We start from the raw sequence: 22,233 nt of genomic DNA, 5'->3' as shown, positions 1-22,233 counted from the left end.
AAGCCATTCTTTAATAAACGTGTGTACAACAGTTAGCAGAAGAGATTACAGATACTTCAGTTTTACATGTGGATATTTTTCTTTCATATACCCATCGATTCACTTCTGAAGGGACATTCGAATGTGTATCATTATACCGGATATGTATTGTTTAATTGTCTTAATAGCTGCTGTCTGTGTTATGATGAAGGAAATAAAGGGGTCATATGACGTTGCTGAAAAGAACATTATTTTGAGTGTTTGATGTAATGCAATGGTTAAACAACACTATTTTCCACATGCTGTACATTTTTGTTGCTTCTCTTTGCCCTGCCTTTCTGAAATTTTTACAAAGCTCATCTTTCTCCAATTTTAACAAGAATTAATTTATAGTTCATTTATACAGTGAAGACTATGCAATGATATTTTGATTATTTGATTATTTTAATTCTGTATCTGGAATCAGATACCTGCAAACTTGAAAAAAAAGTAAACATATTTATTTATTTATTTGTGTTATTTACCCAGTTTCAACCAGCACCAGGGCCTCACAAATACCAGCTATGGCCCTGGATGGACGCAATTAATTTTGCTTCAAAATATTGATCACCATTTACTGTCATTATAATGCTTGGGAGAGCTAAAACATGTTTACATATACATCTGATTGCATTTGTATGAAAGAAGAAATTCACATAGCTTACTTCTGGCTTGCTTGAGGGTGAGGAAATTATGAAGTTTTTTTTTTTTGGTGACCAAATCCTTTATTACCAGGGAACCATTGCAAAATCTTGTTCTTTAATTGCTAAAGAAATTGTAAATATTACCAGATTTTTATGGTAGACTATTTTCTTTCATTTATCCTCCATGCATTTTCAACACACACACAAAATGTAAATGTTACTAAGTAATCTGACAGGAAAATCTGCACAGACACAGTGATGTCAAAGCGAATGGGCGCGCCTGCACCACACCGTTTTATTGGTGCGCGCCCACACGAATCCATACACACAGAGCACGGACGCACACACGCGCTCGCAAGGTATGAGGTAATTGTTTGGTCACGTGACTCCTGCAGTAGCTGTCAAAAGTGATACAGCAGCGCATCCTTGACCAGCCTGCCCGCTTCCAGCTGATTGGACTGCGATCAGGTGTTAGGGATCGTCTACAAAGTGCGCAAACGAACAATATGACTCCAGTGATACCAACACGTTATGAACTTATAAAGAGGAATACTAACTTCCAGCTAATAAAGCTCGGTGTGCCGAAGCAAATTATGGTCAGACAGTCCTGGTTTCGTTAAAGAACTGCTGTCATGTGAATCTATTGTTATAACATAATGCATCAAAACAACTGTAAGGTTATTACAGCGGATAATAAAAACAGTTTATATCATATTTAATCTAAAACGCAATCATATAAGCCTTAAACGAGTTTGCATAGTAAAAGACAGACATTGGAATAAACTGTGAGTGATTGGACCTAATTTCTGATAATCACTATTAAAAAGCGAATCTTTTATTACTGCAAATGTATTATCTGAGCCAATATACGTTTTATACATGTTATGTTATTTAACAAAATAGTAAGAATACATTGCTCCGATGTGCTTTTCTGTTCACGCTCTTTTAATGGTTAATTAGTCTTTGTCTGACTCATATCCACAAGATACTAGCTGGTGTTCGTTCAATGGTCGGTTGATTCATACACAAAAACAACGACAGGCAATCTTTATACTCGATCCCTTGATCCGGAGTTATTACCCCGCCTATGTCGCAAGTCAATCCGTGTTGGGCTCAAGAGTCAGAGGAGGTGATACCGGGGTTGGAAAGTAGGGAAAGTGGGACAGCGGTGAGGGCGTAGGGTGTTGAGCACGCGGCTTTTAGGTTGTCGTCTTGACGACGCAAAGTTTGTCGCTCGCTCCCGTCTCGTCAGAAGCGGCACGCGCTCGGCGTGTGCCAGTGTTGAGAGGGGAAAACCTCAGTCAGTGGCAAATTTGGGAAACGGGGTGGAGGAAATGGCATTTCAGCTGTTTTTGCTGCCCGAGCGCGGCGCTGCTGCTGCTGGTGGAGGTGACGCCTGAAGGGAGCTTTACTAACGAGGGATATATCTCTGATAGCTGAAGATGGTGAATTCAAGTGTTTTATTATCGTCATGGCAAACGGAACCGGCAGCATCATGTTGAAATGCGTGGTCGTCGGCGACGGCGCCGTTGGAAAAACTTGTCTGTTGATGAGCTATGCCAACGACGCGTTTCCAGAGGAATATGTGCCCACTGTCTTTGATCATTATGCAGGTAAATATGCCGGCGTGATGCTGCGACATAATGAGTACGAATCGATATTTCTCTGTCTGTTTTGACGTATAAACGTATTTAACATTCGTTTAGCGGTTTTTGCGAGACCTCGGAGTGACTTGCATTGTATCGCGCTCGTGTTTCTATAATGGAAACCACCTGTGGGCTGAGGATGCAACTGGTGCACATCAGCATCCTTGTGGCACGATTCGTCTCCCTTTCGCCTGGTCAGAACGAAACCCCATTCATTCGCTTTCCCGATCGAAAGTAAATAAAATCTGGTCGAGAACTTTGATCAGAAATAAACGCATCTGCATCTCTCTGTCACGGGAGTAAATAAAACTAAATTGAGTAGCCTACCCGCATAGGCTGTTTTGCTTGATCATAAATACAAATTTGCATTATTTCCCATTTTCAGAAATGACTAAAACGTGACCAACAGCCTTTCTTAATCTAAATCCTAATGTGTTTAATCGTGTAGGATAATACCTGTACTATTATCTGTAATAATTTAATTATGTGTGATTTTTTTTTTTTTTTTTTTTTTTTTTTTTTTTTTTTTTTTTTTTTTTTTTTCAGTGAGTGTGACGGTTGGGGGAAAACAGTACCTGCTGGGGCTGTATGACACTGCGGGTCAGGTAGGGTTAACTCATTCCTCTCTTATTGGCCTGAGGCCTTTTCATTAGCAATAGTAACTCGATCGATTCAGGCAAAGTACACGGTGGCCTGTTCAGATGCGTTCTGAGACTTTTTGCCATTATATGCATGTGATTTAACGCCAGAGTTCATCCAGAAATGTAATTTGTCATCATTCATTTACTTCAGTTCCCCTGTATTTGCCTACGTCCTTCTGCGGAATGCAAAATATGTTGGCAGGTTCATAGTGTGATTTGTATCAAAAAAAAAAAAAAAAAGATGCAGTGAAAAGCTGTCTGTCCCCAAATTCTCTTTAATCCTCTTTAACGTTCCACAGAACGAAGAAAGTCAATATAAGCATGAGTGTGAGTGATAGATTGCAGATTTTTCTCATTAATCACTAAGCCACTGCCAAACTCAACAGGTGAGTACACATTAGCGTCTCTCATAGGAAAGCTAAACATGCGAAGCAGATAGGAATGCAACGGCAATCTGAAATTTTTCCTTACTCCCTTTTAACCATGTTGTTGAAAGTGATCGTGAAAGAAAATCTTAAGTTGCCATGCATCTCCTGAACACTTCTTCCCAGAGGTAGTCTAGTCTTGAAGAGTTAGTATCCGGAGGTTTAAAACTTGTGACCAGAAAGGCAAAAGCTGTGCGCAAAGTCTCATGCTGTGTGAATTGGTACTACTTTGATGTATCTGAATGTACTAATCTGGATGTACCAGATTTGTCATGTTGTCTTGTGACCTACTGCGTCAGTTGTGTTGCTTCATTGCTATTCACAAATCCTCTCCCATGGCATTAGTGGATGGTAAAGTCCATTGGTTGTATGTTTGAGGATATTTTCAGAAGTGGTAAGGTCACCTTTTATGAATAATTTTAATTTGAACGCACTACTTTTTTCACATACAGTTTTTCGCCTGCTACGTAGTATGACTAGACTTTAACTATGTAGGCTGAGCTCTGAGCTTGATGCTTTCTCGCCCAAGGCCAATAATTCAACAGTTCAGGTGGAACTGTTAAAAAAAGTCTGAAAGCCGAAATATCTGTCAGCGCTCAAAGTGTTTGATCTCTGATGATTTATTTATACTATGGATTTAATGTCTAGTGAAACTTTCTTTGCCCTTTCGTTTAAACGGATGGCTGATTTCAATTAACATTCCACGCAGTTCCATTGAAGACATCGTAGCTTTTGTGCAATAGGATCAGTGTGCGTAAGTTAAATTTAGATGAATGATAAAGAAGACTGTATCCTCCGATTTTCAATGCTGTTTGAATGATGATCATGAAACACACAACAAACGATTGCCGGGACCTTAGAACCTACCAAATCCAGTTCTTAGTTCTTAAACATAATAGTGCATCTGACATGGTGGGCTTTTTCCATTGAGCAGCATCCTTCAAAAAAGACAAAGAATGTGAGTAGTGGGCCAGATGTGTGGAAGCGTCACTAAGGGCCAAGCGGTGGGGTTTGGTTTCGAGGCAGTTCAAACACACAAAACACTCAAAAGTTCACCTTCTCTCCACAGCTGGCACCATTTAGTACCATACAGAAACCATGACCGATCTCTTGATCAAGAGGATTCATTTAGCCGAAGACCTGGAAAGAGAGACAAATTCAAAGCTGATGTTCACTGTGGTATAAGATAGACTTAAAGCAGTTTACCCAAAAAACGTTTTAGAAACCTGCATGACTGAACACAAAAGTTGTTTATACTGCAACGCCCAAGCAGATTTTCTCCTTCCAGTGAAAGTTAATGGTAACCAAAGCAGGATTTTTCCAGAATATATCAATTCGTCCCTCACAAAAGCTATCAAATTAATATGAATGCAGTGCAGAGTCATATGGACCACCTTTATGATGATTTATGGTGCTGTTATGGACATTTTTGGAGCTTGAGCAGCCCCTGGTCTTTGAATCATTAATTCAAGAGACTCTTTAAAAACATGATTCATCCAGTAATAATGAAGCAAGTAAATCTTGAGCGGGCTCATGGTATATTCCGTTCATAAATTTTATTTAGTCGTTTAATATTTGTCTTGAATTGTAAGAGAACTGCAACCTCCATTTACAAAAATCAAATAAATAAATGCAAAAAATTCTAATTTATCCAGTCGTGCAGCTCTATTTTGCACACAAACATCTCTTAATTGAGTCAAAGTTTTTATGCAGCCTGCTGATTTTTGCTTTTGCAATTAAATGTTTTGCAAAAAGAGGCACAGAATAAATATGTTTGACATTTAATTAACCACACTGGAATTCAAACTGGGAATCCAATAAGAATCAGAACAAAAAAAAGATACAATTCAGATGATACACAACCCTATTACCAAGGACTTAAACTTGAAAGTTTGTGTTTCGGTTCTCAAACATTTGAATTCTTTGAACACAAAGCGTTATCTAGTAACAAAATGCCTTTTAGACCAGGCTTTGAAAGACCAGATAATTTTAAAGACCAAATTTATCAGCTATTTGCGCTCATCTCACATCTATAATGAAATTTTTCCAGCCAAACTATTGTGCATTTGACTGCAATATTGCGGTTTATATATTCCATGTACATTCTCTTCTGTGTTGACTAGATAAAGGACCTCATCAGAATTCCCTTTGTATGACAAAGGGTGACTTGCCCTTCTCAGATATGTGTGTTAATGAGTGTGTCCTCCATAGTCATGTGTTTCAAATCTCACTGGTAGGAGAGAAAGGAACGACAGTTTTCTGGCGCACTTTGTGCAGCGAATAAAGAGTATCAATATTGGAAAAATAGGCAGGTGTTCGTTCTATTTTAGTATGTTATAAATAGTTTCAAGCCTGTGGTTGCTAAGAAGGAGGGCGTCACTTGGCTTATAAGCAGATGCATGTCTGTTGGATGCCTTCACTGGCTCTTTCTTCTGATTGGTCCTGACATGCTAATTGCCTCAGGAGGAGTCAGAGTTAGCTGGCTAGTGTCAGTAAAGGGGCAACCTCTCAGATGTTGGCATCTGTCTCAGCTCCATCAAAACCATCTAATCCTGACCTTTCATCCTTTACTCTCAGTCCTTCAACTTTTTTTTTCTTCACTGAGGTGATTTTTTTTTTTTTTTTTTTTTTTAACATGGCTTTGAGTTGACGGGCCTTAATGAGCCTCAGAGAGGGAACTGGGCCCCAGATGTGAAGTACAGCTGCAGTTTGCGTTTCTTTTTCAATCCAGGAATCCCTCCCACCCTGGAATACCCTACTGCTTTTTGCCCCTTCTGGGGCTCAGGCTGCCTCGTGATCAGGCAGATAACTAGAAGGGATTTTGAACCTAAGAATGCTTGTGTTTTGAAAGGCCTCACATAATATGTTCCTTTTATTCTCAACTGCTTTGAATTCTTACTGGAGTCTATTTCTGTAATAAAAAAAGGACATGGAGTTTGAGCCAGACACACACACACACACACACACACACACACTGTCTTTTATTAGTGAAAACAAGACTGAAAACGCTCACAATTTGTAGAAATGTTGCAAAAAAGTGCCATCATAAATGCAGCATAACAGGTTAACTTTTTTTCTTAAAACAAAATGAATTGAACATTTAAATTCGAAATGCTGTGTAATATACACACACACACACACACACAACATATTTATTGTGTTGTGCCACGTCCAGCATCTCTTATTGTAATTGGTTATAATTGTTGCACCATGCCACTCACATCCAATGTACACACAGTGGTAATTAATGCAGTAATATTAACAATGAGCAATAGCTACATTTGTTAGAGAAGTTATATACACATCTGTTAAAAATTTAGTATTTTTATTTTATTACTTTTAGTAGTAAACTTGTTTGCCAAGACAGTTTCTTTTTCCCCCTTTCTTTTTTGTTTTACATGTTAATGTAATGTTTTCATAATATATAATTCTCTAATTTGTATTTTTTTTTTAATAAATACTTAAGAAATTTCAAATTAAATCTTTATTTGACTTGAAAAATAGTTTTAGTTAACAGTAACAGCACTAGGTATACTAAACAGTTAACCAGAGCTAAAAGCAACTTCAGCTGTAACTACAGAAAAGAGACAACGAGAAAAAGTTACTTTCTCATTGCTATGAATTATTTACTCGCAGAACTGTCTGTTTCTTGAAGGACGTTATGGTCTCAGCAGAACAGGTGGGGTACAAAGCACTGTTCCATCACAGTGAAACGGAGAGAGTGAAGGTTCGTGTAAATGTGATGGCAGCACCGGGCACAGCTCACTCACTGACCTCGGGACGGCAGAGACCTATAGGCGGTAATGTAGGAGGATGCTGTTCCAGAGTCAGTCACGAATGCCAGATCAGAGCATTGAATTTTATGCTTGCAGTTCCAGCGTTCTGCATCTCGGCAGCAGACTGACGTAACTGAAATATCGTAGATTCTTACCGAACACATTTGCTCCCACCTCAGGTGTCATTGTTTGTTTTGTTCGGTTAAGAACATGTAGTCCCTGTCCGATTGAGCTCCTGGAGAAGGAGTGAGAGGAAAGACCTGGCTGAGCTTTATCTTCATCGGGTGTGTGTGTTTATTCAGTGTACCGCACAGCAAGCTTCAATTAATCTGCATCGTCTGAGTAAACACAGCCATGAATTATTCTCTTTGGATAAAGGCACAGGAGCCACTTTCTTCCTTCTTCTCTTTCCCTCGCCTCCCCCTTCTTGCTGAATACATTCTGAATATAAAACTTTCCGTAGAAAATCACCCAACCATTTCTTTCTTTTTCAACTTGCATAACTGGGCCTTGTGGTAATTTTAGTTTGCTGTATTTCAGTCTCTCCCTCTGATTCCTGTTGTCTTATGTAAGAGATGAGGTGCTAACAGCAAAGAGACTATCAACCGCAGATTGACCCACTTATTTCACTACAGCGAATCCATACAGATAACCTAACACATATTCCTGTCATTTTGTCATTATACAGAAGATTGGCAAACAAAGACAGATTTCAGAATGTATAGTTAAACGCACACACACGTACTGTTTTAAAATCTGATTGAATTGAGAGTACAGGAAGACATGCATACATGCAGTAAATGGAGAGCAGGGGGCTCTGGAGATAAATGTTTCATAGGAACAGCAGTGTAAAAACACTTTCTTTCTCTCTCACTCTCTCAGCTCATCTCTGTGACTGTGGGGAATCTTACAGGAGACTGTACAGACAGACCGATTGGAATCTGATCTAAAAGACAAGGGATGAGGAAAGGGCAAGGCAATTGCACTCTGAGTGATGGATGGATAGATGGCTGCTTTATTAGCCCAGTGTTGTAAATTATGCTGCAATAAAAGCCATACACAGTCAACAATGTATGACTGAAACGCAGAACAGTTTAGCATAAATTTCAATAGCTGCTGACTGATGCAGATATGAAATGTATAATACACAATATATAAAATACATGCATGCATACATGCATACATTTACACACACCCTACCCGATACATTTTTTTCTGGTAGAGGTTAAGGCTTTTATTCAACAAGGATGAACTAAAATAAATTAAAAAATAAATGAATCTGTGTTTCTTTTAATCAAAAAATTTTGAACAAAAATACATATCACTGTATGCACAAGAATAGTAAGCAGCACCACTGTTTTCAATATTAATTAGAAAAAAAGTTTCTTGATCACCAAATCAATATATTAGAATGATTTCTGAAGACTGGACTAATGTTTGCTGAAAATTCAGATTTGCCAGAACAGGAATGAACTGCAACGTTTATTTTAAATTGTTATAATTTTTTACAATGTGATTATTTTACTGTATTTGTGATCAAATAAATGCAGACTCGCTGAGAATAAGAGACTGTTTTTCAAATCTATTTAAAAAGCATTTACACACTGGCCATATATTTCAGTATAAAATTGTATTTTTATTTTCTATAGTCTTTTACATTTAATCGAAGGACAGAATCGAGAGCAGGAAGTGATGGGGAGGAGAGGTACGGTATTTCGAAATGATTCAAATTGAATTCAGACTCATGTCATCTGTGGTAACCGCTGAGCTGCGAGCACACAAATATATTTTAATCTGAGTGTGTGTGTGTGTGTGTTGTTTGGGAGAATGAAGGAATGTCTGATGTCTGTAGCAAGTAAAGGACAGTGACTAGGCATGTCAGTACAGATAACAAACGCCTGATAGTCCTCCACTATCCCATATCAGATATTTGCTTTTGTAAGAAACAAAGAAGAGGAGAAGGACAGAGTCAGGAGTTGTGTTATACAGTACTATGTGTGGAGCAGAAACTGTGTACAATCGACTGTATTGTCACTGTGTTCATACTCCAGGAGAAATGCGTGCTTTCAGAGGCTATCTGTTGTCAGTGGTATCAGCTGGAGGGAGAGCTGTATGGTAATGACGGCAGCAGGCAGCAGAGAAGGGTGTTTCCAGGTTCACTGCATTAGACTGCTGTCTCGCTTTTTTCAATCCATTTCCCTCAGCTCTCAAAAGAGCAGGGAGCTCACACACACACACACACACAGGTACACACACACAGGTACACACGCGCGCACACACACATACCGTTTCCACAGAAATGTCAGATATTTCATTATTAACAAGCTCTGGATCGTGATAAGCCGTCACAGGGCGTTTTCAAGGGAATGAAGCACTAATATAAAAACCCATTTAATCAACTGGTTTTCACAAGCCACAATCAAAATGTATTAATTTAGAATTACAAGCCAGCAAAGCAGCCCATTTCAGCTCAGCTCAATTTTTATGCTACAATAGAAATCAATGTTCTGGAAACGACTTAAAATTGTAAGTTGATTAATTTATATATTTTGATACAAGCTTAGGTGTATATTAAATTTAACCTGGTATTTTACAAGGCTGTATTTTTATTTATTTATTTATTTATTTATTTTTTTTTTTTTTGGGGCAAAGGTACTGTGAAGTCAATATTATTGCCAAATAGCATTACGATTTAAAACGATCATTTTCCGTTTTACTGCATCGCTAACTTAACTTAAATGTTTGTTCTCTGGAGAAAGCAGGAGATATGCTGGAGACGTGGGTGGATGATGTGTTGGCTTATTCTACTTTCAGTTTTGGCAAAGGGCAGCTGTAAATAATACCTTCCCTCCCACCCTGCCCCCTGTAGAATGTTTGAACAGACCAGAGGATGGGCAGCAAGTGTATTTATAACGCAGCCGCCCCGCAGGGCCAACACAAACTCACACAACACTCTCACTTACACCACAGATGCACCTGCTCAACTTTGTTTTGTCAGGTTATGTTGCAACAAATCTTGATTTATCATGTGGCAGGAACAGGTCGGTCTCCAGACAGCAAAAGCAAACCATTTCGGGCTGTAATTCTTAAGGTTACATATTGGAAGTTCATATCTGCGAGACAGATTTGGCCTTGAAACATTGACAGTTGCAAGTAAAAACAGAAGGTTTATATCACTCGCCAATCTTCTTGATGGATGAGTGACTGTCTGGGTGTGTTGTGTGTAATGAATGTGTGCGCACTTGACATTCCTTAACTGTCCCACGACCATTCCTAAAGGCTCAGATTTATTTAGTTAATTCGAGAAGAGTCGTTATGTTTTCTTTGTTCAAAAATTATTCTCGGAGCTGCATAAAATGATGCCACAAAGACTATTTTAAAATGTTACTCCACCCCAAAATGAAAAGTTTGTCATTAACCCTAACCTGTAAAAGCTTAATTCCTTAAATAAGGCTTGTGAGAATACTGCTTGTATGAAAAGAAAACTAACATAAATCATTGAACAAAGTCGTTGTCACTGTAGTGCCATTTTGGAAAGCATCTGCTGGATGAAAATAGCATTGTTTTATTTTAACAAACTTTAAGGACCTTGACAGGGTTTATTAAGTATTTAATGACAAAATCTTCATTTTGGGGTGGAATAACCCTTTAATGAGATCCTTACTACTAGGAATGCACCAGGATGAAAATTCTTGGTCGAAGCCAAACAAAATTAAAAACTGCATCGAGGCCAAATACCAAAAAACGTTTTTCCGCATTTTCCCCATATATTATGTCTATATTTGATCACATCACGTCATTTATTTTGTCTTTTTGGTTGTTACGGTTGCCGAAAAAGCATTTTTTTTGCTATTTTCGGCACAACATTTTTGGTAAACATTCGATTCATCCCTACCTATTACCTTTCTGGGCCTTGAACATGTCAGTTGCATTGCTGACAGAAAGCGCTTGGATTTCATCAAAAATGTCTTAATTTGTATTCCGAAGATTAACAAAGGTCTTACAGGTTTGGAACGACACAAGGGTGAGATTAATGACAGTATTTTCGTTTTGGGGTAAACTTTTAAAGGTGAGATCACATTTAACGTTGCTCTGCAAAGTTTCACACAAGTTCAACGTGTTAACAGAAAGCTGCTTGTTTTGACAGTGTCTACATCTCTGTGCTATAGACAGTGTATTTTTTTTTTTTTTTTATTTTTTTTTTTTTTTGATGTTTTAATCTGACTGCACCTTAAGGCTTCAGAAATCCTGAAGGGCTCCAAATTACTGGAAACTGGCAGCAGTACTTTTTCACTCCCAATCTTCAGTCGGCAGTTGTTAGCAACGTCCCTCGCGGTTCAGATGCAGAGGTGTTCCAAGATGAGAGACGTCACGGTAAATTAAACTCTGAAGCTTAGAAACTCTGGCTCCACATTTCTGAGGTTTCATTTCTGGAAGCCCAGGATGATTCCCTGTCGCAAACGAAATGTTTACACTGCAACGCATGGCCAGAGGCACATGCTGTTATAGTTTAGACACACTCTCATTAGGAAGAATAACCATGGATGATTGCATACCAACACACATGCTGCCTGTGGAGACACACACACACACACACACACACACATGACAGGGAAAAAACAAGTTCCCAAAAATATCAGTCACATGTCCCCTGTAAATCCAGGCTTATCTGTTATAGCGTCTGGGGTTTCTGGTTTCCAGAGGACATGTCTCTGCCTCAGTGCTGCTTTAGAGGACGAATGGAGAGATAGAGGAAACGCTATTGAATGAAATATGGACTTATGGGCCATGAGCCTTAATCTAAATCGTATTAATCTCTGCTCGATCATTGGGGTCAGCGTAATTTTTTGGTTGCCGCTTAAGTGATTGCTGATAATGTTCCATTGCAGTGCGTTTGTGGACAGCGATTCAGTACAACAGTGGGTGCTATTAGTTATGATTTTGAGAGAATAAAATTACACTTTGTATTCAAAGCAAACTTTTATATTAGGGTAACTGACTAAAGTAAATGTTTGCCGTTAGCAAATTTTGAGTGCATTCCTAAAGCGTTTTTGACCATTGTTGACCTGATGAACAGTAGAAAAAAAAAAAAAGGCTCAGTACTTGTTTTTACCCAGTGTCCTCTGTTCTGACAGGAGGACTACGATCGCCTGCGACCCCTGTCCTACCCCATGACAGATGTCTTCCTCATTTGCTTCTCCGTGGTGAATCCGGCCAGCTTCCAGAACGTGAGAGAGGAGTGGGTCCCTGAGCTGCAGGAGTACGCACCCAACGTCCCTTACTTGCTCATTGGCACTCAGGTACAGTTTTAAACGGCGTTTTATTCCATATATGCTCTGAAATGTAACAGAGCTGACAGTAACAGGTTTGTCGATTGCAAACTAATTGTTAGCTTAAAGTCAAATTCACAAAAGCAGCATGTACACTTTGAAATGATGTTACTTGTAGATTTTGATGATAATAAATGTAAAAAATAATTTTCAAATAAAAAAAAAATGGTAAGAGTATTGAGATGGCATGATGTCCCCTTTAAATTAAAAATAGAGGAGTGAGAGAAACATGCTTTTGTTTTAAGTGTTGGGATTCTAGGCGTAACCTCCTAGAATTATAACACTTCAATGTTCTGTTATTTTACAGTTTTTTGATGAGGGTATGACAGGAATTATAGGACACTAATAAAATTATTTATATTTTATATATATAAAATATATTTATATATATTTTTATTGATTTAATATTGATGAAAGAATAAATGCGTAGTATTATGTTTTTAGATCGCATACTTATTTGAAGTTAAAATAATTTTAGGTACAAATTTTTTGGAATGACCCACGCACACACACACTAATCAGTTGTTTTAAATACTACAAGTGAATTTTGGCAGCACAATATTATAATGTACGACTTCATATGGATATTCATTTTGAGAAAAATGTCATTAATAGTGTTATTAAATTATTTGTTGTGGGGTTTTTTTTGCAGTATTGCTCTACGTATAGTATATATGTATAGTATATCTCCAATATCAACCAAGGCTGATAAGTAAAAAATATCTAATACCAGCCAATAATCTATATCTATATATATATTTCTGTTTTGTTCATTCTGTGGTGACTGATAATTCTTGTATTTATTTTCTTGGGGTTTTCTGTTGTGGTTGTAATTAATGTGTGGTTAAACTGTGGTAATATTATAGATTGAATATATTGATTTGTGAGCCATCCTGAACGGTCCAGTCATACAGTGTTCATAGCATGATATCATTGATGAAATTGTCCAAAAAGCTTATGACTGTGGTTTGGCAATTACTATAATCTGTGTATGTGTGTTAAGAGTGAGGGTTAGTCGTCAGCCCCAGTCTAGTCAGGTCATGTTTATTGGTGTGTGCGTGCCTCCTGTCTTTATCAGACCACAGAAGGAGATGAATACAGATGCAGTGAAATCAATACGAGAGGGAGCCAGAGAGAGTCACAGGAAAAGGACCCTGAACTCTGGCTTGGTGCGATTTATCAAATCTGATCCATGCAAACTCATGTGTTCATCTGTGTTTGTAGGTTTGGGCCACTTTAATGGGCATTTGGGAATGCAAAATACTCCCCATATTTCTGAATCGCTTCTCAACAAGAGACGTTTTTCAAGGAATAATTGTCCCAAAAATGAAAATTCTGTCATCATTTACATCTTTTCGAGTAGTTCCAAATCTGTATGAATTTCTTTGTTCTGCTGAACACAGAGGAAGATATTTTGAAGAAAGTTTGTAACCAGACTGTTTTGGGTCACCATTGACTTCTATAGTATTTTTGTTTCCTACTATGGAAGTCAATGGTGACCAAAAACGGCCTGGTGTTCGGCAGAACAAAGAAATTCATACATACTTGGAACTACTTGAAATGACGTAAATGATCACAGAATTTTCATTTTTGGGTGAACTATTCCTTTAAAGGCTTCCTGTGATTTCCCTCAAAATAAGTTTAATAATTTAATGTTGAGAAATTAAGATGCCTATTAATATTAGTAATTCTACAGCAGCAATGAAATGCAATATTTTTTTTAGAATCTAGTATTGAGTACGGAAGGGTTTAGGATATTAAATGTAAAATTGACCTCATTGAAATATTAGTATGTATATCAAAGTATTATTTCTTTTTGTTTTTTAATAATTTCCTAATTATTAGTAGCAGTGATAATTATTCCACAAAATAATAATTGATCGTTTTATAGCCATAATGAGATACAAGCACAGTTTTGCAACAAATTTTTTAGTCCTCATCTTAATCAAAAACTTTTTGGTGTTTGATTGATCGTGCCCTACACTGAACCCCACAAAGCTTCACTTCTGCTGGGGACATATTTAAAGCAAACCTTTTCAATTTGTGCTCCACAAGCCTAATTGAGAGATGTGAAGGAAGCACTGCTCTGTGTGGTGGTTTCGGTAATACGTCACTGGATGTATGGAGAGCGGCTTTTTGTGGAGAGGAGCTGGCAAAAACTCAAACTTAGATGAAGTGGAATTTTAATTGGAAACAGTGAAGACGGAGACCCTCCTAGACAACTGTGGTGATACTTTTTAGGTGAAAGGGGAGTCCGCAGACGCATGCCACCATCTGGTCTTGGGTTGAATTTCCTGGAGCCTTCTGCTCTAAAAACAAACCCCATCGTATGGAATCTCATCCACCGTCCTCAAAAGAAATGCACATGTACAGTTAACCCCTCATGTTGTGCTTGCTTAACTGTAAGTTTCTCTTCATTTTTTTTTTTTTTTTTTTTTTGCCGTAGATTGACCTGCGGGACGACCCCAAGACTATTGCCAAGCTGAACGACGTGAAGGAGAAGCCCATTGCGACAGAACAAGGCCAAAAGCTAGCAAAGGAGGTGAGAAATGGATAGTTCCTTTTTCTCAAGAACAAAATAAAACTGAAACTTTGTACTAAGAAAAACTCAGAAGTGAGTCAAAAGGAAAGCAAAAAAGATTGTCGTGACTTACTGGTTTGACCTAAAAAAAAAAAAAAAAAAAAAAGTCTTATTTTCAATGCCTTTCCAGATTGGTGCCTGCTGTTATGTTGAATGTTCAGCACTGACACAGAAAGGCCTGAAGACTGTGTTCGATGAGGCTATTATAGCCATTCTGGCTCCTAAGAAAGGTGCGCTCAAGCGAAGACTGGGCCCACGCTGCATCAACTGCTGCCTCATCACATGATACACCAGCTCAAGGGCATCCAGTGAACCAACGGTGACCAACTGACAAACAACCAGATTTCAATCTGACTTCTGAACTAAAGCAATGGGCCCAGGCACCTACAAGTCCAAGTTATGGGCGAACGACAAGAGGAACTGACAAAAAAGACATATTGTTGAGGGAGAAATTAATATTGGGAATGGAATACAAAGAAAACCCGACAACGATGATTTATTGAACATACAAGCACAGAGAACGGACAACCTTTCCAGTGACTAAAAACAAAAAATTCGAACTGTATTTCCATGTCTGGCTCAGCATGCATGAGTTCGTCTGAGAGATGTAGACAAGCCTAAACAGCACAACCAAACCCGTCGGCCATTTACAGAAGTAAGACTTTCTTCAAAAAGGGAAACTCAGAATCTCAGTTTGGGTTGCAAAACATTTGCCTTTTACAAAATGTCTCAAGTCAGCGCTGGCTTTATTTACAGGAAGAACGAGAGGAACGATCGAATAAATATACTGCCATTAGGAGCATACAACAAATCGAATATCTACTCTACAAAAAAAAAAAAAGAAAAACAAAGAAACAAAAGGTTTTTTTATTGTTGTAAATGGGACCTCTGAGATTTTTTAGAGCACGTAATGGGTGGACTCCAGCCTGGATCTCTTTCTCTCTCAGTTCCTGGTGGCCTGTGATCGTGTCCTTCTCTTCCTCACTTGAGCTTGTAGGTGAGTTGTTTGCGATGCCAGTGGATCCAGACAGGAGCAGCGAGGAGGCCGGTCAGAAATCCAGTAGTTGCCCCAAGCGTACAGGAGATGGGCCAAACCTGGATACAAGAGCCAAAAAAAAAAAATGAAGATCGAAACTGTCATTTTGCAGGAGCACAAGTGACTTACTGCTGACTGACTCACTGTGGTGTTTTACCAACCAAATTTTCTATTTGAGACTGCTTTATTCCTCTTTCTTTTTTTAACGTAGAGTTTTGAGTGTTATGTATTGGTGGCCTTGCCTCTCAGGTGTGTGCCGACTGCTTTGCATTTTGAATTTTTGCTTCATATCAAGGTGATTTTAAAATTTTATTCAATTTTTATTTTTATTTTTTTTATGAATTTCTCGCAGTCCATGCAAATATGTGGAGTGGTCTGAGTGGTCTTTTAAAGCTTCCAGCACATTGTGAGCAACAACTACAAAAAAAAAAAAAAAGCCTTTATAAATAGTAAATATATGGAATGCAAATCTAAAAATTGAAAGGCACAATGGTTTTGTGGAAGAACATAATTAATATGAAAACTTGCTGATGATGCCCAATCCGCAGTAGATAAACAAAAATGTAAATTTTAATGACTTGCCTCAAGATCTTTAATGAGTATAAAACAGGTTTTTCAAAAATGTTGCCTTTTTTTAGTCGCGTTGCTTCTTTATATAGATTTGAATGCCTTATTTCAGTGTTGCACATACATATTAAATTCTTTTTATATATTAAGAAATATGACAGACACACAAAAAAAAATAAGGCTACCATTCAAAATTTTGGGGTCTTAAAGAATGTTTTGATAGAAATGTTATGTGCTTACCAAGCAAGCGCATAAAATTTTATTTAATAAAAAATACGGTAAAACACTAATATTACTGCAGTAATTTAAAGATTTTGTATCTGAAATTTAATTTATTCCTGTGGTGACAATACTAAAATGCTGATTTCTTATCATTGCTTTTTGTGTGTAGATTATTTGATGTAAAGAAGGTTCAATATTATGTACTTACCGGATTTGATCAATGCCATGCAACCTTTCTAAATAAAATTATCATTTTTTAAATAAAAAAAAACTATTAATGACCCTAAATTTTTGAATATAGGCTAATACATAACGATCAGCACTCATTTCTGTTTGTTTTATACAGAGAATAAGATTTCTTCGCTTCATACTTGATTTGGGTCTCAGAATTGATTATCCAGTTATCTCAAGACCATAATACGGGCTGCAATATTACAAGAGTGTCATGGCAATGAGGAGGAGAGAATCTGTGTGTGAGTCACACGGCTCGTCCACTCTCTAAAGCTAGACATCAGGATTGAACCACCCCAGAGTTCACGCTCCCATCATCACGTGTGGAGGAATCACTGCCTCCCTACAGCTTCCCCTCTCTCCAGTAATGAATCGGTCTCGTCTAGACATCTGTGTGTAGACAGAGTGTCAAAAAGCACACATGGGAGACTTCAGTGTGACATTTTGAGGGCAAAACGAGGGCAAACACTGGCCTCTGATCAATGTCTCTGTACAGCACATGAATAATTGAAGTACCAGTGCAGTCTTTCTATGCTTTGAGAACATTACATTTTTCATGAAGATTGGTTCGTTCCCAACAAAACCTGTCTGTGACTATCCTGCAGGATGTGTATATTGTCTAAAAGGGTTTTTAGTGTTAACTACACGGCATTTGTTTTCTATTTGACAGTGATCCCTGATATAATGACGTCTTTCTATTTGTTCATATATTTTGATTAGAAGTCTCCTATGCTGATCAAGCCTGCATTTATTTGACCACAAAACCGGTTCCGTTTATTATTTAAAACTAATTTTGCTTAATATTTTTGTGGAAACGGTGATATCTTTCATCAGAATTCCGATGAACAAAATTAACTGAATACACGTGTAATGGAAATCTATGGTTTAATATGATTTGTGATTGACCATGTGACACTGTCTAGAGCAGTGGTTCCCAACCTTTTCTTGTTTGAGGCACCCTTGGAAAGCCTTTCAAAAGTTCCCGGCACTCTTATAAGGAAATAGATATTTAAAATCTCCGTAGCTTTTTTATTATTATTTATTTATTTATTTGTTTCATTTCGAGAGTTTGCATGCAACAACACCTTATACCTAGTCCTAGATGATATGAGAATACTGTTTACACCAGTGGTTCCCAACCTTTTCTTGTTTGAGGCACCCTTGGAATTTTTCCCCGAAATTTTGGCGGCACCCTCAAAAGATCTCACGGCACCCCCTTAGTGCCGCGCACACCGGTTGGGAACCACTGGTCTAGAGTAATGGCATTACAGGAACAAATTGCATTTCAAAATAGATTTTTAAAAACATTATTTAAAATTGTAATTATATTTCAGAATGTTAGTTTTACTGTATTTTGATACAATGCATTTATATGTTAGTGTAGATATGCTTATGATTTTATTTGTTTGAGTGGAGGAAAGAATATATATATTTATATACGTTAAGCACATTTTTATATCATAAATCACATCTCTCTCTCTCTCTCTATATATATATATATATATATATATATATATATATATATATATATATATATATATATATATATATATATTTTTTACACACAGTCTTTTATTTAAATGGCCATAAATAGTATTAAAATCTTTTGTGCATTAGAAAAGTCACAGGTTTTTCAATGAGAATAACTAATTTTAATTTTTTGGTAAACTGTCCCCTTTTAAGAAGCATAATAGCTAGGTGCGGTGAACAAAAACTTTCAAACACAGAAGAATGATTTTGAATAAATACATACAAAACGTTATAAACAGAAAGCACAAATAAAAAACCAAAAGTTAAAAGAAAAAACTAAAATATTTATATGAAGCAGTTTCTTTGCCACGTTCCTCCTTTCTGAGGTTTACTGCAGCATAGGAGCAAGAGCTCTGAAACAAGGAACCTTCTACTGAAAATCTGCTGCTACTGCAGAAATCTGCTCTTTACTGAGTAGAACAATGGAACTGGTACTCTCATTAAGCAACATAGGTTTGAGAGGCTTATTTTGATTTACTAAACAGATATAATAGAGAGTCACAGAAATGCATTGGGATATGCTACAGGCCCAACTCAAACCTGCATCACCCAACTGAACGCCGCATATCAATGAGCTAGAAGCATGTGTGTTAACTGCATTTGATAAATTATGCAAAAAGAAATGCAAGTAACCCTAAATCGAAGCCTAACCCTAACAATATAGTAAGTGCATTTAGTTAATGAACAGTATGAGGTACTTAACGTATAATTATGCTGTAACAAAAAGACACCTTAAAATAAAGTGCAAGCCAATGTTGCAATAGTTTAATGACACTAACCTGCCAGGGTCTGTCCCAGTCGAGAGGAATAGGGAAAGCTCCCAGCCAGGCCCCAATCACACTACAGCCTGTGGTAATCTGAAGAGACGTGTCCCACACTGACATCGCCCTGGAAATCACACACGCTTAACATCATAACATTGCTAATTATCAGGAACAAAATACAACAAGTGTTCACATAAACAAACTACCATTCAAACATTTGGGGTCGGTGAGATTTTTAAAAAATAAATCTATGTTTTTATTCAGCAAGGATGCTTTTAACTGACCAAAATTTTTATTATTACTAGTTCTGTCAAACAATTAATCGTGATTAATTGCATGCAAAATAAATGTTTTTGTTTACATAATATAAGTGTGTATATATATATATATATATATATATATATATATATATATATATATATATATATATATATATATATATATATATATATATATATATGTATATAAATGCAGATTTCTATATTTGAATAAATGAATATTATATATATATATATATATATATATATATATATATATATATATATATACACACTGTGCGTTTGATATATGCATAATAAATATACACAGTACACACACGCATATAATGTAAACAAAACTTATTTTGGATGCGATTAATCTGTTGACGGCACTAATTATTACATATACATATTTCTTTTGAACTTTTTATTCACGGTTTCCACAAAAATATTAAGCAGCACAGCTGGTTTTAACACTATTTCAATAATAAGAAATGTTTTTGATCATTGTGTCATTTTATTTTCATTACAGAGATACGTTACATTGTAAAATATATCTAAATAGAAAAAGTTATTTTGAATAGAAACAATATTGAATAACGGGACCACTTTTCTTTTTTTCCAAAACATACGCAGCCTTGGTGAACATATGAGACTTCTTTCAAAAACATAAATCTTACCGTCCTACACTACACTAAATTCTATTAGTAAAAACAACAGTGTGTGTAGGGTATTAAACATGAGGCTGGTATAGAGAGCAATGGTGTAGTATACAAGGGGACTGTGAATGTTTGATGAAAACAGCTACGTATTTACACTTGAGAGAAATTTCCTGCAGCGCTTAAGCAGAGATACTGCAGCTGTATAAACAACACACAGAACCTCTGATTCTCATACCATTGGAACGTCACTAAATGATAGTCCAAACATTCTGTGCTCTTCTTTCTAAACACTTCAGTTAGAGAGAGACCCTTTAGTAATTATATTGATGCTAAGACCCATCTAGCCATAAAAAGTTTTTGATCCGAGAGCCACACTTAACTTCATTTGCTCATATGTGGGGATTTGAGCATTGCAATTGTCATTTCAAAATGGTTTTGCTTTATCTATTCTAGATATACAGTGCTCATCCCGCGATAATCCCACATATGTGAAATTCTGGTGCTTCCATTCAAAGTTGAACAAGGTCTCCATCTAGTGGATCACAGCCAGTGAGGAAGGTATCTGTGAACCAATTCCACACAAACTCCTTGTTCAAGTGGTTAACTTAGTGTTTATCCTACGCTTACCCATCTCTGCTGAAAACTCGGATCCATGCCTGTACATTAGGACCCAGGATACAGAGACATCTCAATGTGGTGAGCGTGGACAGCAGCACGGCCAGAGAAAACGTCTCCAGAGCTGACCTGCAATGTGAGGTACGACTTACACGTTGGCATTTGACACTTTTCTTGCAATAAAACGAACAAAACAAAGAACACACACTCACTCAAGCAAAGGTGCTCCGTAGAGTACCACCACGGTGTGAAAAAAAAGGCATGACAGAAGAAAGTGCAGACATGATTTTAACAATCTGTTGATCTGTCAAAGAAATAACATGAAACCCGTTACATTCTGAAAGTCAGTCATTGTGTTCGCATTCACTGGAGAGTGTGCTGCCCGTGTCTACCTTGTAGGTCAGTGTGTTCTTCTTTGCTGGCGGGCTGATGCCAAGAAGCCAAAAAACTGCGATGTTGACCACAGCAATAGATCCAGCTACACAATACAGCCAAATCATGTGGGTCCCATAAACAGAGAAGTTTTCCACGAAGACAGCAGGCATCACGGTTGCCATGAAGATGGAGGAGGCAATAATGGCATGAGCCGATGCCATGCCCCTGATCTCAACATCCCACATTATGGAGGTTAAATGGCGGTACCTGATAAAGAACAATGAGAGTAAAATGAGTAGGATCAATAAATTCCTTAAGAAACGGCGCGTGTGTTATATAAAAGAAAAATCATATAGGTCAAAGAAAGGACACAAAACACCGAAAAAGAAAAGAACCCAACGTAATGATGAGACTGGGGATCTCCGGTTGTGAAAATAAAGGCAAAGGACACTATATTGTACACAGCTGAAATAGGTAATTAATTTAACGATCAATCCCATTTATTTTGAAGTAAAGACTTACCAATGGAGTGAGGTGCCTGGTTAAAGTTTATATCCACCAATATAAATTCCTAAACTAATAACGTTACATTAACAGATTCATCGAGCACTTAAATATGTACAAATTACGATCGTACCCCTTCTAAACCGAATGCCATAAGACTACAAATTTAAAAATCGAACAGTTTATTTACAAAACATGACTGCCGTGTGCTTCCGGTAGATGGAACCAACTAAACAAAGCATAATATACGAGCGTGCTAATAAAATTATTTAAACATCATTATTATCAACTGCAGTAGTAATACTCACTGTTACTGCACATACGTTTTAATTAAATATAATAAAAAAATACCTGCAAAGACTACAGACGTTGATACAAGTATATTGAGTGGCATTTGTTAGGACTTTTA

General features: G+C 37.2%; 2 protein-coding genes across 4 annotated transcripts; one reads left to right on the top strand and one right to left on the bottom strand.

Moving 5' to 3' along the window:
- Positions 1-1,760: 1,760 nt before the first annotated feature.
- On the top strand, positions 1,761-16,719 carry rhoq (ras homolog family member Q). The gene is made up of 5 exons (XM_043253699.1): positions 1,761-2,275; positions 2,855-2,913; positions 12,286-12,450; positions 14,927-15,022; positions 15,192-16,719. The coding sequence occupies exons 1-5, from the start codon at positions 2,134-2,136 to the stop codon at positions 15,345-15,347; spliced, it is 618 nt and encodes a 205-aa protein (XP_043109634.1). The 5' UTR covers positions 1,761-2,133; the 3' UTR covers positions 15,348-16,719.
- Positions 15,532-22,227, bottom strand: pigf (phosphatidylinositol glycan anchor biosynthesis, class F). Of its 3 annotated transcripts, none has more exons than XM_043253697.1 (6): positions 22,176-22,227; positions 21,338-21,587; positions 21,158-21,249; positions 20,958-21,074; positions 19,427-19,535; positions 15,532-16,156 (listed from the first exon to the last, which is right to left on the bottom strand). In XM_043253697.1, exons 2-6 carry the CDS (start codon positions 21,563-21,565, stop codon positions 16,043-16,045), a joined length of 660 nt encoding a protein of 219 aa, XP_043109632.1. In that variant the 5' UTR covers positions 21,566-21,587; positions 22,176-22,227; the 3' UTR covers positions 15,532-16,042. The 3 variants fall into 3 exon arrangements, with proteins under 3 accessions (XP_043109632.1, XP_043109633.1, XP_043109631.1); XM_043253698.1 differs by lacking the exon at positions 22,176-22,227 and adding an exon at positions 21,843-22,071 and having other exon boundaries at positions 15,532-17,507; XM_043253696.1 differs by lacking the exon at positions 22,176-22,227 and adding an exon at positions 21,843-22,064.
- Positions 22,228-22,233: the final 6 nt, after the last annotated feature.

The sequence above is a fragment of the Puntigrus tetrazona genome, chromosome 12 (assembly GCF_018831695.1).
Source record: "Puntigrus tetrazona isolate hp1 chromosome 12, ASM1883169v1, whole genome shotgun sequence".
In the NCBI taxonomy this organism is placed as follows: Eukaryota; Metazoa; Chordata; class Actinopteri; order Cypriniformes; family Cyprinidae; genus Puntigrus; species Puntigrus tetrazona.
The sequence above is the reverse complement of the archived record's forward strand: the minus strand, read 5'-3'. Positions and strand labels throughout refer to the sequence as shown.